Source organism: Eurypyga helias, unplaced genomic scaffold, assembly GCF_000690775.1.
Source record: "Eurypyga helias isolate BGI_N326 unplaced genomic scaffold, ASM69077v1 scaffold962, whole genome shotgun sequence".
NCBI classification, from domain to species: domain Eukaryota; kingdom Metazoa; phylum Chordata; class Aves; order Eurypygiformes; family Eurypygidae; genus Eurypyga; species Eurypyga helias.
The window spans coordinates 1-19346 of record NW_010237591.1 but is presented as its reverse complement, the minus strand read 5'-3'; the positions used below and the strand labels follow the sequence as shown (position 1 = coordinate 19346).

The 19346-nt window shown below is 48.6% G+C and overlaps 1 protein-coding gene across 1 annotated transcript in view; it reads left to right on the top strand.

Annotated features, from left to right (window-relative positions):
* The window catches only part of LOC104506513 (procollagen galactosyltransferase 2), an 18906-nt gene extending 1864 nt beyond the window's left edge, over window positions 1–17042 (top strand). The window contains exons 2-11 of the mRNA XM_010147486.1: window positions 589–706; window positions 1417–1551; window positions 4911–5115; window positions 10601–10720; window positions 11172–11248; window positions 13159–13265; window positions 14037–14169; window positions 15430–15557; window positions 16059–16265; window positions 16694–17042. Of these exons, the coding sequence (XP_010145788.1) occupies window positions 589–706; window positions 1417–1551; window positions 4911–5115; window positions 10601–10720; window positions 11172–11248; window positions 13159–13265; window positions 14037–14169; window positions 15430–15557; window positions 16059–16265; window positions 16694–16970 (1507 nt within the window). The 3' untranslated portion in view covers window positions 16971–17042. The remainder of the gene's footprint in view (window positions 1–588; window positions 707–1416; window positions 1552–4910; window positions 5116–10600; window positions 10721–11171; window positions 11249–13158; window positions 13266–14036; window positions 14170–15429; window positions 15558–16058; window positions 16266–16693) is intronic.
* The last annotated feature ends 2304 nt before the right edge of the window (window positions 17043–19346 follow it).

The window sequence follows — 19346 nt, the reverse complement described above, 5'->3', positions numbered from 1 at the left end:
GGAAGCTCAGGGGAGACCTTATTGATCTCTAAAACTCCCTGAAAGGAGGTTGCAGAGAGGTGGGGGTTGGTCTCTTCTCCTGATTAAGAAGTGATAGGACAAAAGGAAACAGCCTCAAGCTGTGCCAGGGGCGGTTTAGATTGGAAATTAGGAAAAAATTCTTCACTGGAAGGGTTGTCAGGTATTGAAACGTGCTGTCCAGGGAAGTGGTTGAATCACCATCCCTGGAGGGATTTAACATAGACGAGGTGCTTAGGGACATGGTGTAGTGGTGGTATCAGCAGTGTTAGGTGGGGGTATCAGCAGTGTTAGGTTAACAGTTGGACTTGGTGATCTTAAAGGTCTTTTGCAACCTAAATTTTTCTATGATTCCCTGCAATGCTGCAGCACTGCTTGTTCTCCAGTGCTCTGTGTACACATGCCAGCACAAAACTTGGAATCATTTTCCTCAAAACCTCTCTTGGGTTGCCTGAGGTGACTTCAACGCTGTTTGTCTTTTGGAAAGAAGGCAGCAAGGGAACTTTTATTTTTAAACTACTGTAATAGGACCCAGACATGAGTTGCAGTCACTTTTTTTTCCTCTGCTAGGTCTTACCCAGAAGAAATTGGACCAAAGCACTGGCCAAGCTCCCGCTTCACTCATGTGATGAAACTCCGACAGGCTGCCCTGCGTGCTGCGCGAGAGAAGTGGTCAGACTACATCCTGGTAAATACAAGGTTTGATTTATTAACTGTTCTCAGGCAAAAGCTTTTCAGGTAGTCACTCTGTCTTTAGATAGTGAGGAGACTTTTTGGCAGCCCCAGGTATCAAAGGTCTCTGCATGGAGATGCTGTGCGTCGGTTCTTGGTCTGATGACCGAGAGACCTTGCAGCTAGGGCGATAAGCCCCTGGGTAAGCCCAAAGCTTTCTCCACGGGGGTCAGGATTGAGTATAGTCCTGCAAGGGTGCCCCAGATTGAAACCCCGCCTGTACCTGTGAAGTGTAGGGGCAATAATTCTGCAGAACAGCTGTGGAAAGATGCATGCCTTTGGTCACTGCAGCAGCAATTACTGGTGATGGTCCCGGCCTCTGAACAAGGCAAAGGTGTGAGGCCAGTTTTTAAGAGTTCTTTGTGATCCTTTTCACAGAATAAAAGTGCCCTGATTCAACAGTGTTGTTTTCCCTCGCAGCTCTGTTGCCCCAGTGCTGGAGTAACGTTCTGTGGAGTCAGAGGGAAGCTCTGCATGTTTTCTCATCTCATAGCTTACCTCTAACAGAGAGGTGTCCTATGCTATCAAAACCACCAGCTCAGTGCTTTTTGTGGGTATTTTTCCCAGCCTCATGCCTCTGGCTGCCTTGTTCCCAAGAAAGAGTCAGGAGAAGCATATTGCTCCATGTAATAACCTTCTTTTTCTCTTCCCCTCTTACTTCTCTAGTTTATTGATACAGACAATTTATTGACTAACCCACAAACCCTGAACCTGATGATAGCAGAAAACAAGACACTGGTGGCACCGATGCTAGAGTCTCGCTCTCTCTACTCTAACTTCTGGTGTGGCATCACTCCGCAGGCAAGTGACCTCGTGCGTGATGCTGGGTGACTGTGCAAGCTGTGTTTTCAAAGGCCTCCTGCCTTGTGTCTGTGAAGTGGTGGGCGTCGCTTCTGTTCTCTGGGCTTTCCCATCTGCTTTTGTAGTGTCCTTTTTCTGAAAAGAAGCTGCTGTAGCTCTGAGACGTGCAGAGGTGGTTGGCATGTAGTGAGAATAGTGGTGCAATCATCTCAGCTTGCGCCTCCCTCAGTGGCGGCATCCCAAGTCTTGGGTGAGTGTCTTTGGGAATGATCCATATGTTTACAGTGAATCTGGGAGTAAGGGTAGAGAGGACACTGCACTCTATAAATGTTTTTCAGGCTTTGTTTTCTAAGAGGGCAGTAGGTATGAGTAAAGCAGTAAGTGTTCTGCGTTGGGTGTGCAGGCAAGCAGCTGAAACTTGCTTCCTTATCTGAGGTTCCTCACTTGAAAAAACTGAATCAAGAGGAAGCTGAGCTTGCTTAGCCACAAGTCTTGGAAAGTGATACAATCCCACTAATGACATAAAAAATACTGAAGTACACACCAGAATTTATTTGAGGTCATTCCATATGTTTGTGTAATGGCCTTAAAACTCATGGTATATTATTTAAGACTAGCTTTCCTGTGTAGTGACACTAATCTGGGAGGAACTTGCTTTTCTTTCTACAGTTCTGCATTGTATATCGGTTATTTTTCTCATATATGAACAAGATTTATGAAGTGGGACAACACCCTTTGCCTTGAAGGGAGTGTGTGTGCTGAAGTACATACGCAAAGGCTTCTGGTGTAAAGGACAGAAGTGCTGAGCCTACAAATCAGTTTCATGGTACTTTCTCAATAACCTGGACTGCAGAAAGTGTCAGATACAAAGATGATGTCTAGTAGGTATAGCATTATTTTTAGAGCCAGAAGGAACTGATCCACATCACTGTAGTGTGTTCATCCTGGCTGGTAGATAAGCCCCCACCCAGTTGCTTGTTTGCTCCTGCCCAGTGGGTTGGGGGAGAGAACTGGAAGGGCAAAAGCAGAAGACAAAGAAAAAACCAACCCCAAAAGCAACCCTAAAGAGAGGTGGGGGTTGGTCTCTTCTCCCAAGTGACAAGCAGCAAGACAAGAGGAAACTGCCTTATCATTGCTGGCGGAAAACAAAAAAGCAACGCCATTCCCCACTTCTTCTGTTTACCTGGTGTAAAACATCATTTTTCCCACTGTTACCAAGAACACACGTCGGGACTGCAGGCAGAGTGAAAGCACCGCAGCCGTACCGGCTTGGACCAAGGGTCTGTCTGATAGCAGTGGTTTGTGGCAGATGCCTAGGGAATAGTATAAGAACATGGCAAACAAGTTAGTGAATGATACTTCCCCAAAATATTTTTCCATCCTCTTGCAATATCCTACTCTAGGATTTTTTGAGGAAGGCTTTTGCCTTTAAAGATTTCAGTGGTGGTTTTTTTTTGTTGTTGGTTTGGGTTTTTTAATACAGAAGTCACTATCTAAATCCTTTTTTGTTGTTGTTTTTGGCACCCACATCATCTTATGGCACAGAGTTTCACAGTTCAGACTAATTGAGTAAGAATAGCAGGAAAAGGTCCTGAGCTTTCCAAATTCTTGGGAAGTCAATATGTAAATAAGAAAAGAGGTGTTTTGGAATGTGTTTACTTGTTTCAGTTTTTTTTTTTTTCTAAAATGGAGGTACGAACTTCATAGCCAAGGCATTGTCCTTTCAGTTTTTAAGGTTAAGCCCTGAGACAGCCAGGTTTTCCACTGATGTAAATCGGCATTGCTCCACAGCCTGAAGTGGATCTCTGCCTGTGGGCACCAGCCTCAGCCCCGGCCCCTGGCATTACCTCTCCGAAAGTAGACTTCCATCATTCCCAGCATTAGCTGGGAAAAGGAGGGGGGTGGGGGAAACCAACAGCAAATGCATCTTGCAGAATTTGGTGATAAAAACTGTTCAAATGAACAGGAAAGTTCCCCCTTTATGTTTTTTTTTCTTTTCTCTTAATTGCTGCTTCTTGTTTTCGTGCTCACAGTCCCACGTCTTCATGCTGTCAGCCTTGCTCTCCCTGGGGACCTGGGGAGGGAGTAGCAGCTGGAGCCCGCCCTGAAACACAGCCTCTGGGACGGAGCAACAGCAAGCCAAACCCAGCTCCAGACAGCTTGACATTTAGTTGTCACGAAGCTATAACCTTAGGAGAGCGTGGCAGCAGTGCTGACAAGTTGGAGTCTTGACTATGCGTGATTTACGAGCAGTGAAAAGCCCCAAAACCCCATAGTGAGTGACTGGAGGAGGAAGGATTAGTTTCCAGCATCTTTCACCTGTGGGCATTCTTGGTTGTCTGTCAAAGATTGAATGCCTTAACCCTTCCTTCAGTGGGAATCTCTAGTAAGGTCTCAACCCACTCCCTCCTCTTCATGAAAATCAGACCGACTGTGTTTGAGCTGTCTAGTCCTCACAGCACGGTCAGAAGGGCAGGGGGGAGGATCGGAGATACATAAACAGGCAAATGCACCACCCCATGCTTCTACACAAAGCCAGGGCAAAGTGGTTCTGCAGTGATTTGCTCAGCTGTTGCTAGGATGCTCATGGAAAATAGAACATAAAAGTAACTTTAACTTATTTTAGTGACTCATCATTTCTGTAAAGACCAGAATCTGCTCTGGATTCAACTGTCAGCCGTGTCCAGATGTCTAATTGGTGCGTTAGGTTTTTCTTTCTGGAGGAATTCAGTGTATTTACTTCCAAATCTGATAGCTTCAGGCAGATTGCACCTGCAAAACCAGCTGTGAGCTGGAGAGTATGGGTGTTGCACCCACAGTGCTGGAAGTGCTTGCCCTGGGATGGAGGAAGCATGGATTCGTACACAGCTGATGGAGAGTGCGATATTGCCTTTGCTGCCGTGAAACAAAAAAATTTTTTTTTTTTTAAAAGTCATGGTCAGAAATGATCTGCAGATCCAGTTCTGTGAGGTGCTGAATGTCCTTCGTGCCTGTTGGAGGATGTCACAGATGCTCAGCAGCTTCCAGGATCAGACCTAAGGGTCTGTGCAAAAAAGGTTTTTGAAGAGCCGGGAGAAAATAGTCTGAGGTTTGAAGCTCTTTTTGCAAGGGAGTTTTGTAATGTAAAGGCTTGGGATTCCAATAGGTCCTAAAAAGGAGAGAGAAGGTCAAGCTTTAATTTTTTGGGCTGGAGGTTTTTTCTAAATACTTGACTGAGCCTTTTCCAAATGGAAGACACTTAAAAATCTGAGAACTGGTCACTGACCCATCTCTGCTGGGGTGGGCTAAGGGCTTTTGCTAAGGAGCATCTATGAAACAGAAATCTCCTGTAACGAGCAGCCCCCTCATTGTGATTGCAGGGCTATTACAAAAGGACCTTGGATTACCCCCTGATTCGGGAATGGAAGAGGACAGGCTGTTTTGCTGTCCCGATGATTCATTCCACGTTCCTCATTGACCTGAGGAAAGAGGCCTCCACCAAGCTGATGTTCTACCCCCCAGACCAGGACTACACCTGGAGCTTTGACGATATCATGGTCTTTGCCTTCTCCAGTCGCCAGGCAGGTACGTCTGCAGCCTTTGCTGGGGAGGATTCGCTGGTAGAGATGTGCAGAGCTCTACTTTGAGTTCAGAGGCCAGAAGTCCTGTGCTGACTTCAGTGGTGAGTTCAGACCCTGTTCCGGATCTGCTCAGGGATAACCAGCAGTGACTGGCAAGGCAGTTCTGATTCACAGCTAGCTTCGAAGGACACAAGAGCCACTCTTGGGACGGGGGGAGTATTTCAGAGACAAAGTGTGTGGCATCCACCCTTGATTTGTGTCGCAGTAAGACAGCAGTGAACACGGGTGAATGCTGTGAGAGCGGAAGGTATTCTAAGTCTGTAGACAAAGCTCTAAAGAGGGCAAGAGACTGTTTTTAAATGGAGCAGCCCTCGTGGAAAATAAAAACCAAGTTGCTTGCCCACAGTGCTCACGAGGGCAGGAATTGTCTGGTTTAGTTTTGTACGTCTTTTTTTTTTTGGGTGTGGGGGAGCGGTGGGAAGCAAAAGCAGTGCAACGTTCAGGGGGATGATGTGGACCCTGTGGGCTGTGCTGAGAGGAAATCTCTTGCAGGCAAGAGCAGGCTAGAGCTGGTAAATCTCTGCATACTTGACTTTGTGTCGTTGGTGCTTTGGGAGAACCAGTGGAGCACAGAGGTGCCTTGAGATCCTTGGGGCACAGCTGAGAGAAAATATGTACTGCTCCAGCTGATACTGGGGTAGACTCCTACCGGACAGTGGGAGGATTTTAGTTAGAGCTGAAATACAGGAGTCCTTTCAGGCCAAGTCACACAACCTTAGTGTCCTCTTCCTTTCCCTGGAATGGCTGTTGGTGTTTGCAGGGAGCTCTGCACGTCTCGGAGAAAGCACTGTCTCTGAGGTGCATGATGCTGCTGCTACTGATGCTTGTACTTGTGGATGTTTAGTCCCATTTATTTTTTGGAGAGTGGATCTGGCTGTCTCCAGCAAAGTCCTGGGTGGCAGACCTGGAAGGAGCTCCTGGGAAGGGTTTTTAATGGCCATCTCTATTGTTCTTTACCCTGTTGTATTGAAAAGGAGAAAGTTCGGAGCCTTATAAAGGAAAAAGGGACTGATGAAACCTCAGCAGCACCAATGAAATGCGTTTCTGTTCTGAGCATCATGGCAGGTTTTGCTGTCTGACTGAGGTGAATTAGTAGGGAAAAGTTGTTTGTGGGTCCTCTGAGTGAGGTGCAGCCGGTGCTATCTGTCCTCTCTTTGTAAAAGAGACAAAGTTAAGGTGAGAAGGAAGGGCTGTTCTTTGGGGTCAGACAAGCAGAGAGAAAGTGAAGTGACTATAGCTTGTCGTTGGCAGTTGCTTCTGCAGAAGAGACAGGCTGAGGAGACTGCCTTTCCCACCACTTCCAGAGCAGCACAGCAGCCACCAGCTTTCCTTCTAGTGATCTTTTGGTTGGAAGTTCTTGACAGCATTGAAAAAGATGGCATTGTCTTGGCAGACTAAGCGGAGCTTTTTAACACTCAGCTACAAGAGGATAAGGGGCATCAAGTGAGAAAGACGAATGGTAGAGGAGAGGGAGCAAGACTTGCAATTAGAGCCCTTGCCAGGTAGAGGTGAGATGTGAGCTTGCAGGGCACCTTTGGGGCCCTGACTTTGAGTCAGGGCATGGATATATTGGCCCCAGAGGACAACTGAGGTTTAAGTCTGGATAGCAAGGCTCCTTCCGATTTACCTGCCCCCTTGTTCCCCGATAGCTCTCCCAGAAATGCAGCATCCAATGAGTGTGGTAAGTGCATTGCATTAGCTCCAGCTGCCTAAGAAATACTGCAGGTAATCAAACCCATTGTTTTTTCCTTCCATCCTAGAACATTTTAGCTTTTTCCTGCACTGACCCATGACATAAAAGGCTTTGCTTCTGCAGTTGGGCCCATGGATCTGCTCAGGTTGTTGGCTTGTGTCCTGGGCTGAGATTAGTCACCCAGGATAAAAGGATGACATCCAGGTTCAGAAATGTGAAAAATGTATGGACTCTGAGGTAAACTTCTGAGTAGCTTCAGTTAATTCCCTCAAGTCATAAGTTGTGTTGGCTTTTGTCCAGGCCAAGTATTGCACTTACCACCTCAAATCAAACCATCGATTTTTCAACAGTGCTTGAAGCAACTGTGTTGTGATTCTTCAGAGAGACCGTCCCACTTCTGCTGAGGCCGGGGGCTGTGGTGGGAGCACTGACACGGAACAGAACTCGGTGAGGGTGTTTTATTGCCAAAGGAGGCTCTGTAGAGCCCGTGGCACTCACAAGATAGCATTTAGCCAGCGAGATTTCCTCAGCTTCCTTTCAGCCTGAGGCTCTGAAGACCTACATCCAGCCAGCTGGAAGGTCTAGTTGAAGGGATGTGGGGGAAATTTAGGTTGCCTAAGTATGGTTGTGGGTTTAGGGCATGGCTGTGAATCCTGCTCACTGCCTTACAAAGGCTAATATTGACACAGATATCTATAGCTTTTCTGTCCCTTGTAGCAATTGTTTATTACAAAAACAGAGCTGGAGTGCTAGTCCCCCTCCCCATTTTAAGGTAGCTTTCCCATCCTAAAGTAACTTTTATCCCAGAAAGAACATAAGTACTGGTGTGGATCTATGCAGATTAACTGTGTTTAAGCCAGCGGAAGATAAGCATGGAGATCAGCGAGGCAGATAAGATTAGTTGATTAGATCAGTGCCAAATCCATTAGTGTCAGCAGGTAGTATTTTTTATTCTGCCATTTACCTAAATTGCAGCTGACATCTGAATGTGTTTTGGCAAGTAGTGTTGCCAGCAATTTACTTGCAGAAGTTAAAATGGTAGAAACACCGGGGTCATTAATGCAGACAATTCTGCTCTGCTAAAAATACCAAGGATTAAGGGGACTAACACATGAAAGCATCAACGCACCAGGTAGTGTCTGCTTTTCATTTATTTCCTAGAGGGAGGGGGGTGGTTGTGCTTGTTTCATTAAAAAAAGGAAATTGAAAAAAAAAGGAGGCAGGGTTGCATAATTTCTTAAAATCTGCTTGGCCAGTTGTATGGGTTCTAGCAGCTTTTAGATTGTGGTGAGTTGGTACGGGATCTTACCAGAGCTCAGTGAAAACCAACAGAAATACTTTCCCTTGGCTTCTCTGACTTGTGTGTTGCCTGATGGGACATCAGGCCGAGTGCTGCTGCAGTTGTAGCTGTAGTGAGCCAACCCTTCGTCAGCCCCGAGGGAACAGCCTTTTGCTGACCACGCGTTGCTGGGACGTTCCCAGTGAACAAGCCTGGCGGTGGGTGGGTCTCTCCCTTGCATCCGCTCCGAGGAGAGGCTTTGCATCTTCTTTATGTCACAGCTGTAGGTTCAGCTCCTTGAACAAGCAGTTGCAAAAAGCTTTTCAGTGCGAGTATGTTAACATTAACACCTGGGGGTGTTGGTTGACGGCCGATTGAACATGAGCCAGCAGTGTGCCCAGGTGGCCAAGAAGGCCAACGGCATCTTGGCTTGTATCAAAACCAGCGTGGCCAGCAGGTCCAGGGATGTGATTCTGCCCCTGTACTCGGCACTGGTGAGGCCGCACCTCGAGTACTGTGTTCAGTTTTGGGCCCCTCACTACAAGAAAGACATTGAGGTCCTGGAGCGTGTCCAGAGAAGGGCCACAAAACTGGTGAAGGGTCTGGAGAATATGTCTTATGAGGAGCGACTGAGGGAACTGGGCTTGTTTAGCCTGGAGAAGAGGAGGCTGAGAGGAGACCTGATCACTGCCTACAACTCCCTGAAAGGAGGTTGTGGAGACGTGGGTGTTGGTCTCTTCTCCCTAATGACAGATGATCGGACGAGGGGGAATGGACTCCAGCTGCGCCAGGGGAGGTTTAGATTGGATGTAAGGAAGAAGTTCTTCACCGAGAGGGTTATCACACACTGGAACAGGCTGCCCAGGGAGGTGGTGGAGTCACCGTCCCTGGATGTGTTTAAGAGACGGGTGGATGAGGTGCTGAGAGATATGGTTTAGTGGCGGTCAGATCTGGTTGGACTGGATGATCTCTAAGGTCTTTTCCGACCTAGTGATTCTATGATTCTATGATTATCACCTGGTTTTGAAAGCATCTTTTCTCCTTGCTGGTGAATCTCTCTAGGATTTTCCTCTAATCTTCAAGGCACAGTTCAAATTAGTCCTGGAGAGGAAGGACCATGTTTGGTGGTAGGCTTGGCACTTCCAAGATGGTTATCGTATTCCTCAAAGTCCTTTGCCAGCAGAGGTGAAAATACACTGTCTTTATTTTCTAGCCAAAGCAAACAGCAGCAGGAAGATGCTTGACTTCAAAACCCAGACTGAATCCCGTGCTGGGCTAGTAACAGACCCTGCAGCTGTACTGGTGCCTTGGGCCTTGCAGCTTCATCCCATCGGATCCCAGGGGAGCTGAGCTGTCTGGGCTTGCATTTGGCCCAACATGTGCTGTTGAAGCCAGGGGCCACACTTGGCTCCTCCACCCTGGAAGGAGTCTCCTAGGGAGAGACTCCTCTCCTAGGAGACCATTTACTGGGGTCTGACAGAGAATCCTTGCAAAGCTCAGACAAAAGCTTCCACCATCCCTAGCTGCCCTGGGTTTGTTTGAATTTTTCCCTCTCTTAGGCTGCCTGTTGGACCCACCCCCTTGTTTGTCAGGGAGCAGGGCAGGGTCCCCCCTCCCCGCAGAGGAGCAGGGTACCTTGTAGGAACCACTTCCCTTTCACCTGAACCACTTCACCCCTTGCAGGTCTGTAACACATGCAGCCTTCCTGTTGCGAGGGGGTAGTCCTGCCCACTCCTGAGTGGAAATGCCTCCACCCTTCACTCTGAGCTGTGTGTTTCCCCACCCTTGAGCCCCATCTCCCACCCCCCTGATTTGGAAGCTGTTGCTGAGCCCTGGGTCTGTGCAGGGAGGGAGGCCCCGTGTCCCAGGATCGCTGCTGCGTCTCCTTCAGAACCCATTTGGCACCTGTGCCAGCTGTTGCATTGCTTGAGGCTGGATGCAAACCCTGCATTCAGGGTTCCTGCTCTTGGCTCTGGGTCTGAAGGGATCGTGCCAGGTCTGAGCAGTGCAGGTGGGGTTTTGGGGGATGGGGGTTGCTGCGGTACTCCCCTTGTAGCCGCAGTAGTCCTGCTATGTGTATAGGGGACTGCCTTTGCTGAAGGCCAGTTCTGCCCTCTGCTGTAGGTTTGTTTTCCTGGCGTGAAGGCAGAGGCCAAAAAAGATGCTTTCTCTGGGCTGAGGGGGTGTTGCAGTCTCTCCTAGGAGAAAACTGATTGCAGTTAAAAATACCTGCTGTTAGGCAGCAAGTGGAAATTGGTTTCATAGGAGAGGCCACTCGTTGCCAGCCAAATAAACCAGAAAATGGCGCTGTGATGTTTTTGAATAGTTTTCTTATGAAGCAGAAATTGTTGGGACTGAGGTCCTGGCTAAAGTTTGATTGTGGCTACATAGCAACAGAGCAGCAAAATCTGCTGGTAAAAGCCCCACGTCTGATTTCTGTTTTTCTGTGACCCACAGGAATACAGATGTTCATCTGCAACCGTGAACACTATGGTTTCCTTCCTATGCCCCTGAAATCGCACCAGACGCTGCAAGAAGAAACAGAGAACTTTGTGCACACGCTAATCGAGGCCATGAGTGAGTTGCTGTGCCCTGCCATGACAGACCCCCCCAAGTCAGTGTTTGTAGAGCTCTCTTACCCTCAGGAGTCTGCATCCTGATCTGACTGCTCACATACTCATTTGATGTGCAGTTTTCCATCTTCCATCACTTTTCTGCCTAGGGATGTAGTCACTTCATGGTCCCGTCAGTCCCATTCAAAACCCTCCTTAACATCCCAATATTAAATGCAGAAATGCATCTTTAATGTGGAAAGGATGCTGCACAACCTGGGTTTTGTCATGAGGTCTGTCTGGCACAGGGCTGCTGACTTCTGCTGTGGGAGACGGACGCTTTCTGCTAGACCCACTCCTGCCCTGACTTCAGATCCCTGGGGCGTTTTAGGCGCAGTGATGAAAACACGTGTGATACGTTATATCGATGCAGCTTGTACGTGAGGGTGATGCTTGGGATCTCTCCTCTCTTTCAGTCGATCGTCCTCCCATTGAACCCTCTCAGTATGTCTCTGTTCCTCCGAAGAACCCTGACAAGATGGGATTTGATGAAGTAAGGAACCTATTTTGCTGCCATTGTCTTGTCTTCCTATTTATCACTAAGAGGACCTGGGTTCTCCCTGTAGTTCAGCTTCTATCTGTTTCCTTTGAAGTGTTATTATCTTTTCATGTATCTCTTTCCAATCATTCATCATTTGGACTTAAAATGTTTTTCAAGGAGTAAATAGCTATCCTTATCTGGGGATAACTTCTGCTGAGCTCAGGGAAGCAGAAGGGAAAGGGCTCAGGGAGCATCCTCTCCCTCTGGCATATGCTGTGGAGAAATGAGGCCAGACAGGTCCACGGGCACTTAGTACCTGCTGCGAGACCCCTGGTTGATGAGTACTGCAGGTTTGTGTGCAGGGGCAGTGCCCAGCAAATCTTTGGGCTTCCTCTCTTTGATGGTGTGGATGTTTTAGTCCAACCCAGAGAAAATGGCAGAAATGAGGCTGAAAAACAGGGTATTTAACTCCCCAGTTCTTGTGCTGTTTCCTCTACATCTGACTCTGCAGAGCAAGCATTCCTTCCAATCTGCGACAAAAACTGGACTTTTGGGAAACCTCTCCTGTTTTTCCGTGAGAGGAGGGAACAATTTCTCTCACCTGAGAGAGCCCCTGGAGAGCTCAGGGAGCCAGGCTCACAGCTGGCTTCTAGCCCAAGCTGGGTATGCCCAGGGGTGGTGGCAATCATGCGTGCTGTCTGCTTACCGTGGCAGCTCTCCCCTGCCCTGCTTGGTCACCGCATTTTTTTTTTTTCTGCTGTGGCCTTAAAGTGAACAAGAAAGATGGTTGCTGCCGCTGGTAGTGTCCCCAGAGCCTTCAGAAATTCCTCTCATGGCTGCCTTGCGTTGTGGAGAGAGCGGGCGTTGAGGGGAGAAGGCTTCAGAGGGATCTGCTGTGCTTCGGTTCGCCCGTGTCTGTGCTGTTCGCAGAGCCAGCAGCCCCTGCGCATGCAGCTGCCAGGGTGGCAGTGGCACCGTGACCAAGGGAGTTGTGGGGATCAGGGGAGCCTGTGTTTTCTCGGTGTGTTCTGCTACATCTGTTTACGTGACTCGTAAAGTCTGAGCCTGATTTGGGCACATGTGTTTGAGCGTCTGTGTTGAGTACACAGGGTTTTTTTTTCCCATGTTGTCCTTTGTGGCTGCATTTTATTTATCCAATTTATTATTTTTGCATTTGTACCGACCTGGAATTTGATCTGCTTCTTACTGGGATGAGGTTTTGCTCTAGAGGCTACAAGGCTGCACTTGTCTGCCTGAGACTGAAAAACATCCCTGACCTTCTGCAGTTTACCTGCAAATGAGGGCTTCAGTCCTCTACCCTCCTCCAGAGAGTCTGTCTCCTCAAGGCTTGGACTGAGCCCTGCCCAGACATCTCTGTTCCCAGTCTTGGCTCTGTGCTAGGCTTTCTGCTCTGGCAGGTGTAGCAGCGGATTTTCAGTGCCCAAATTCATTACAAAAATCCTCTTTTTGCTGTGTCCTTGTGCTGAGATGGTGGCCTCACTGATAATCCTCAATACAGGCAGTGGCAGCATTGTGGAGAAGCATGTGGGCCAGTGTTCCTCTGGGACTGGAGATGGCCATTTTAGCCTCTGTTTAAATCAAAACATCCTATATCTTTGGAAATTACAGACTTGTCTGTAACTGGTCTCCTCTCACCTTTATTCATCCTTGAAGAGCAACTTTCCTTGTGACATAAAACATCCATTAAAAGTAGTCATTAGACAAAGAACAAGCCTCTAACCTTTCAACTCAAAACCAGACCCATTTTTTTTGACAAATTCTAAGCAACCTGGAATAAAAACACACCTGGTATTTTAGTAAGATCTGTTTTTCCAGTGGTGCTGCTGAAGAGGAGTGCATGAGGACTCCTTTTTCTTCCTCACTCCTGAGCTGGGAGGCTGATGTCCTTCTCTTCTACCCAGATTTTCATGATCAACCTGAAGCGTCGGAAAGACAGGCGGGATCGGATGCTGCGGACCCTCTATGAGCAGGAGATTGCAGTCAAGATAGTGGAGGCTGTGGATGGAAAGTGAGTTCAGCTGGGGTTGCTGATGTTCACAAAGGGTGGGTTGCGCATAACTGCTCAACACTGTCTCTGTGGATGCCCTGACCTCCCTTCTGGTGGGAGGGGTAGGCTGAGGGGAGAGGTAAATACCACTTTTATTTAACCAACAGTCCGTTTGGGGCAGTTCTGCTCCATTTTCTTCTCTTGCATTTAGTCAGTGTCCATGAGAGAACGAGGGCAGTGTGGTTTGGACTAAGATGAAAATCAGGTTAAAATCATACTGATTTCTCTGAATTGTCAGTTAAAAGGAGTCAGCAGTGAAAATCTTGGAGAGCAATTATCTCCTGGGAGGTTTGTCCAGTCCTAATGCTGCAAAGCTGTTAACCCTGTCACAGCCCTTGCTAAGCTAACTCTGAGGTGTGTTAGGATGTTTTTATGATGAGAAATCAAGGCAGAAATGTTAGGGCTGAGAGTTGCAAAAAGGCCTCGGGGCGATAGGATCCCGCATGCCACCTAGTGGTCTTTGAGACCTCTTGGAAAAATACTCTAAGCCAAGCGCCTGAGAAGCTGATGGTCCCACAAGAAGTCGTTGGCAGAGTTAAGGGTATGATTCGTCAGCTTGATTTAAGAGAGGTAAATCAAGAAGTTAATTTTTCTCTGGGTTTTTAAGCAAAACAAGTGCAGGAATTTCTCAAGATAACAGCTTGTCTCTGAACATCAGCAGCATTTCCTGTGTTGTGTCTGACTTGAATTTACTTTTTTTCTTATTAAATGGTGATACTCTCTCTTTCTCAGAGCACTGAACACGAGTCAGCTGAAAGCTCTCAGCATCGATATGCTCCCGGGTTACCGGGACCCATACTCCTCCAGGCCACTGACCAGGGGAGAGATCGGCTGCTTCCTTAGTCACTATTACATCTGGAAGGAGGTGAGGAGTTGGTGGGTGCTTGGGGTTCCTGCAGGAAGGTGCCGTGGGCAGGCGCATGGCCAGTCGTAGGGCAGAGCATCGAATACAGTGCTGGTTTCTGGAAGTGTAGGATGGAGCTGTGTTCCTTGGTTTGTAGGGGATCACGCACAGGGGTTTTCTTCAGTGCAGAGTTCAAAGTTCTTGTCTCTGCTTTCCATTTGCCAGCAGTTTTGAGTGATATTTTTGTGTCAGACTGTTCTCATGACTATTTTTGCAAAGCATCCAGTAGTCTGCTTGGAGCAAGCTTGCTTAAGAGAAAGGCAAGAAGGTTTTGAAGAGCAAGTGGTGTTTAAAAAGAAAATGTTCTTTTTTTCCCCCTTGTTCTGCATCTGATCTGAAGCAAGTTCCAGTGGCTCAAGGCACTGATTGGCTTTTCTGAGTCGGCATACCGTAAATATTCTGAACAGTAGGAACCTCTGTTACCTAAACTAAGAGATCTTGTTGGGGTCACACTTGAGAGGATCTGGGCTGGCCAGTCAGAGGTGCTGGTGTTACACAGCCCCACATCAGCAGGAGGTAATTATTTCAAGTAAGGGTGATGGAGACGGGGGCAAGGACTTGGTACTACAAGAAGATGGGGCAGTGGCAGTGGTTACCCAAACACAGACAGCCTCTGCCCTCAGCGGTGTTAGGTGATGAAGCAGCTCTCGGCAGGGCAGGGCATTGATCCAGACGGCCTGGAGCCCACGGTGACTTCGGAACAGAGAAGCCAGGCTGTGCTTGTGGCCTTGAGACTTCTGCATCACCGACAGCCAGATGAGAACTTGGGAACCAACATGCAGGATGCCTTTGCGTGTGTGTTCTCCTGAGTCGTCGGAGCCAGACTTTGGATACACTGGGTTGTTCTCCTTCCCAGACTCCAGTAACACTGTCTTCCAACAAAGGGGTTTTCAGAACAGTGGCTTTTGCATCAAAGGCTGCTTCAAATTCCTCCGAGGAGGTAGTGGTTGTGGTCATGCTAGATGGTCACTCATGGGTTCCAGATGGTGGAATATCATATGAAGGGATTTTCTAGGTTGCAGGTGCTCAGCCACAGGATACTTTCAGGACTGTTCTCGCTGGCTCTTGCAGTCTCTCCCAGCTGAGATGTGAATCTGGGAGTGGTTCTCCAGCCTCCCTACCTGCATGCTCTGGAAGATCAGGATGACCCCAACAGTTCGAGGGTGTAGGGGAGCAGCCCATGTGTGCCACTGTTCTCACTTCTGAACCCTCTCGTTTCAGGTGCTGAACAGAGAACTGGAGAAGACGCTTGTTATTGAGGACGATGTGCGCTTTGAACACCAGTTTAAAAGGAAGCTGATGAAGCTGATGGATGACATTGAACAAGCCCAGCTAGACTGGGAGCTTATGTAAGTAACCAGCCCTCAGCCATCTTGGGAACTCCTGGGCACGCAGGGGAGGTCAGCAGTGCTTTCTGTGTTGTGACAGAGATGCAGCTTAATGCTGGAGTGCAGGGGAAGGTGGCAGAGACTTATCGGTGGCTCTTCGCGTCATCAGGACAGCTCTGCCTCCTGGGGCAGGCTGATGCTGGAATGCCCTTTGCTGAGATCAGCCAACACTGCCCGCAGTGTCTGGAGATGCTGCTATGGTAAAGGAGCTGGCACGGCTGAGTCCTGAGCCTTGCACCGTGGCATGTTAGCTCCTTTATGAAGTCTTTCATGGCTATAGCACCCTCTGAGTTAAGATGTGGATGTTGGGGAGTGGTGCAGAAGAGAAATCTATAAGCCTGGTCAGGGAATACTTTTTGGATTGACCTTTTGCCTTTCCCTGGTTGACCTAAACATTCTTGTGGTCCTAATTGATGCAGATGCGCTTGGGTTCCAATTTCTATGCTCTTTTCACCCTTTAAGCTACATTGGCCGGAAAAGGATGCAGGTGCAGGAGCCTGAGAAAGCAGTTCCCAATGTCATGAACCTGGTGGAAGCTGATTACTCATACTGGACCCTGGGGTACGCAATCTCTTTTCAAGGGGCTCAGAAACTCATCGGCGCTGAGCCTTTCAGCAAGATGCTGCCTGTAGATGAATTTCTGCCAGTCATGTACAACAAGCACCCTGTGTAAGTAGCCTTTGTTGCTGGGGTTAACATGAGCTGGGTCTTCCTGAATAATCTTAAGCCAGAGGATATTGGTGTGTCTCACTTCTGGAGCCTGGCTGGGGGGGGACAGGGCTACTTTTCCTGTGTTTTGGTTGTCTGTCCTGGTCAAAGGAGGTGGCAGACCTGCTGCAGAGGGGTTGCTGTCCGTACTTGGTGCAGGGCCTGTGGGCTGGTTCTGAGGCGCTGGCCTATCTCTGGTAACGGAGGCTTTGGTTGTGTGTGGTTGTAAGGCAGGGGGTTCTGGGTGTAGACAGTCAGACTCTGATCCAGCAACTACCTCCACTCCCTGGGACCTGTTTGCTCAGTGGGCTGGCTTGTATGTCATCTTTGTAAGCAGCAGCATTGATGAATGTTTGCTCTGTTCCTGATGACTTTTCTCTCCTCTTTAGAGCGAAGTACATGGAGTACTATGAGTCCAGAGACTTGAAAGCCTTTTCAGCAGAACCGCTGCTTGTTTACCCCACCCACTACACAGGGCAGCCAGGCTACCTCAGCGACACAGAGACCTCGACAATCTGGGACAATGAGACCGTATCAACTGACTGGGACAGAACGCACTCCTGGAAATCCCGGCAGCAGGGCGAGATCCACAGTGATGCCCAGAACAAGGATGCCCTGCCTTCCCAGTCATCTCTCAACGCACCGTCCTCTAGGGATGAACTGTGACTGCCTGCTTCCCCTGTTGACAGCTGAACCTGCCTCACACTTTGCTTTTCACCCTTGAAAGTTGTAGAGCAGCTCTTCATGTGGTCTCCTTTCCACCGCTTTGAGTGGTGAAGCGCAGGGGCTGGACCTGACACCCAGCCAAGGCACTTAGGACAGGGTGGGAGATGAAGGAGGAAAAAGAACAAGTGTTCCAGACTGGCAGAAAAAAAGGCAGAGATCTGAACAAAAGCCCTCGCAAGCTTTTGTAAAAAAGACACCACGCCAACCTCGAATGACGTCTTTCTACAGCTCCTTGTGTAGAATACTGTATTTATAAAGATTAATATATAGAGGTGTGCAAGTGGTAACACCTTCCTGGATAGCTGTAACCGGGCTGCCATGTAACTGTTCCTCCTTGTAGGTCTGTAGGTGTTCATAACGCTCTTCGCTGCGAGAGATTGCAGGCAGGTGCTTGGGTGATTCGGGTTTGTTTTGCAAAGGGATCCTGTCAGAATCAGGCTGGCTTCCAAAAATGTTTGGGGCACTGGAGCGGCGCTCCTCTGCAGAGTCTTCTCCCTCATCGCACATCTTTAGAAACCTGTTGCTAGTTTCCCCTCCACAAAATTCAAAACTTGCTAAATCCTACCTAAACCGGCTTCCCAATCCAGGACTGGTGTCTTGGCACGTCTAAAATCCCAGGCGCTAGCAGAGAAAGCAGGGGTTGCTGGTTCTGTTTGTCTCTGCGCTGCCTGAAGGGAGCACAGACGGAATTAGTCTGTGTCATGTCCTGCTTCACCCCCTGCCCCAATTTATAACTTCAGGGAAACAAAGCCTGACAGCCTATTTGCAGGCCTATTTAATTAGTCCATAAAACCAAGCGTAGGACTTCTAGGAGCTTGAAGTTTTAAAAGTTTGGTTATGGACTGCTTGACACTCTCTTTATAACAACGAAACAGCCTACAGCAATGGTGGTGGTGTCAGCTGCACCGCTCTCGGCAGCCTGGAGGGAATGGCACGTTACAGGACGGAAAGGCAACTTGTCTTGATAATTTCTCACATGGGGAGCAAACGTGTCTTTTATGTTTTTTGTGGATGCGTTCTGATGTACTTGCTGCTGGCGAATGTGTCAGCAGGGTATGGTGTTTGGTTTGGGGTTTTTTATTCTTGAATGTTTCTCAGTGGCCAGGTGATGACGAACTGCACCGCTTAGGTTTAGGCGGCCCAGACCTCAAGGAGCGGGCTGCTGTTTAGTGGGGGGGTGTCCTCCCGGACTTGGGCTCTGGCAGAGCTGTGCAGCTCACGGTGTGGCTGGTCTGGTTTTTAAATTGTTGTTTTTAATAATTACTGATCAGTGTTGTGCTTTCTGCTAAAGAAGACATGTTATTAACTGTCAGCCGGTCTGATAATACATAGAACCTGGTGCAAGATGAGCAGCTGTGTGTACTCTTCATTGGGTGGGAGTAGCCCTGGCTGGCAAAGGCCAGCTCTAGTCTTGCTGCTGTGTCACTCTACCAGGGAGTCCCTGGCTGTGTCATGGTGCCTGTTCTGCAGCTGCCACCTGGAAGCCTTGTTCCTTCTGCTGCCCAGGCTTGAGCAGGGGCCCCAGCGACATGGTGAGTACGGCGAGCAGGTCTGCGGGGGACCACGGTGCAGAGCCCGGGTCGTGCCCCTCTGACGAGCCCTCTCGCTTCCTCTTCAGGTCTCGTTCCACGAGTGGCACGTTCTGGCCTGTCTGAAGCACTGTTGAGCACAGCGCTCCCCGACGTGCTGGTAAGAAGCTTGGTGTGGCCTTAAGCAGCGGGACATCTGTGAACTGCTGAGCATCTAGCGTGATGTCAGGTGTCACTGGAGGTGCTGTGATACACCTGTGCATGGAGAGTCTGGCAGAGCAGTACGTGGTGGGTGAGTGAGTCCCTTGGGCCCAGTATTGTTTCTCTGGTCCAATACTGTGGCTGCCTCTTCACCTGAAGCTCGTCACAGTTACGCTGTGTTGGTATACGTCCTCTCTCCCACCCTTACGTGCTTTTTGTTCTGTGAAAGAGCCATCTCTGTGTCCATGAGAGTTGGCCTCTCTTTCCCCCAGCCATGAGAGTGCCAGAAAGAGCTTTGGTTGGCTGAGCTTTATTTAGCTTTGATTTTCTTACGTAGAGGAGTAGCAGGTCCTTAAAAACATCTTCACACCAGCAGTGGGGTTTTGGGTTTGGGAGTGTTTTTGTGTGTGTTCTTTCTTTTAGTTGACTCTGGAAGTGAGTGGTACAAGTGTTTTGATGGGGGTTTCAAAGGAGGGGGAAACAAATTATGAATAAAAATGTGCCAAATTAATTTAATGTGTTCCTTTTGGAGCACACATGGCCTCAAGCACAATTTTTGTTTGAGATGGCAGCTGCTGCAGGGGAG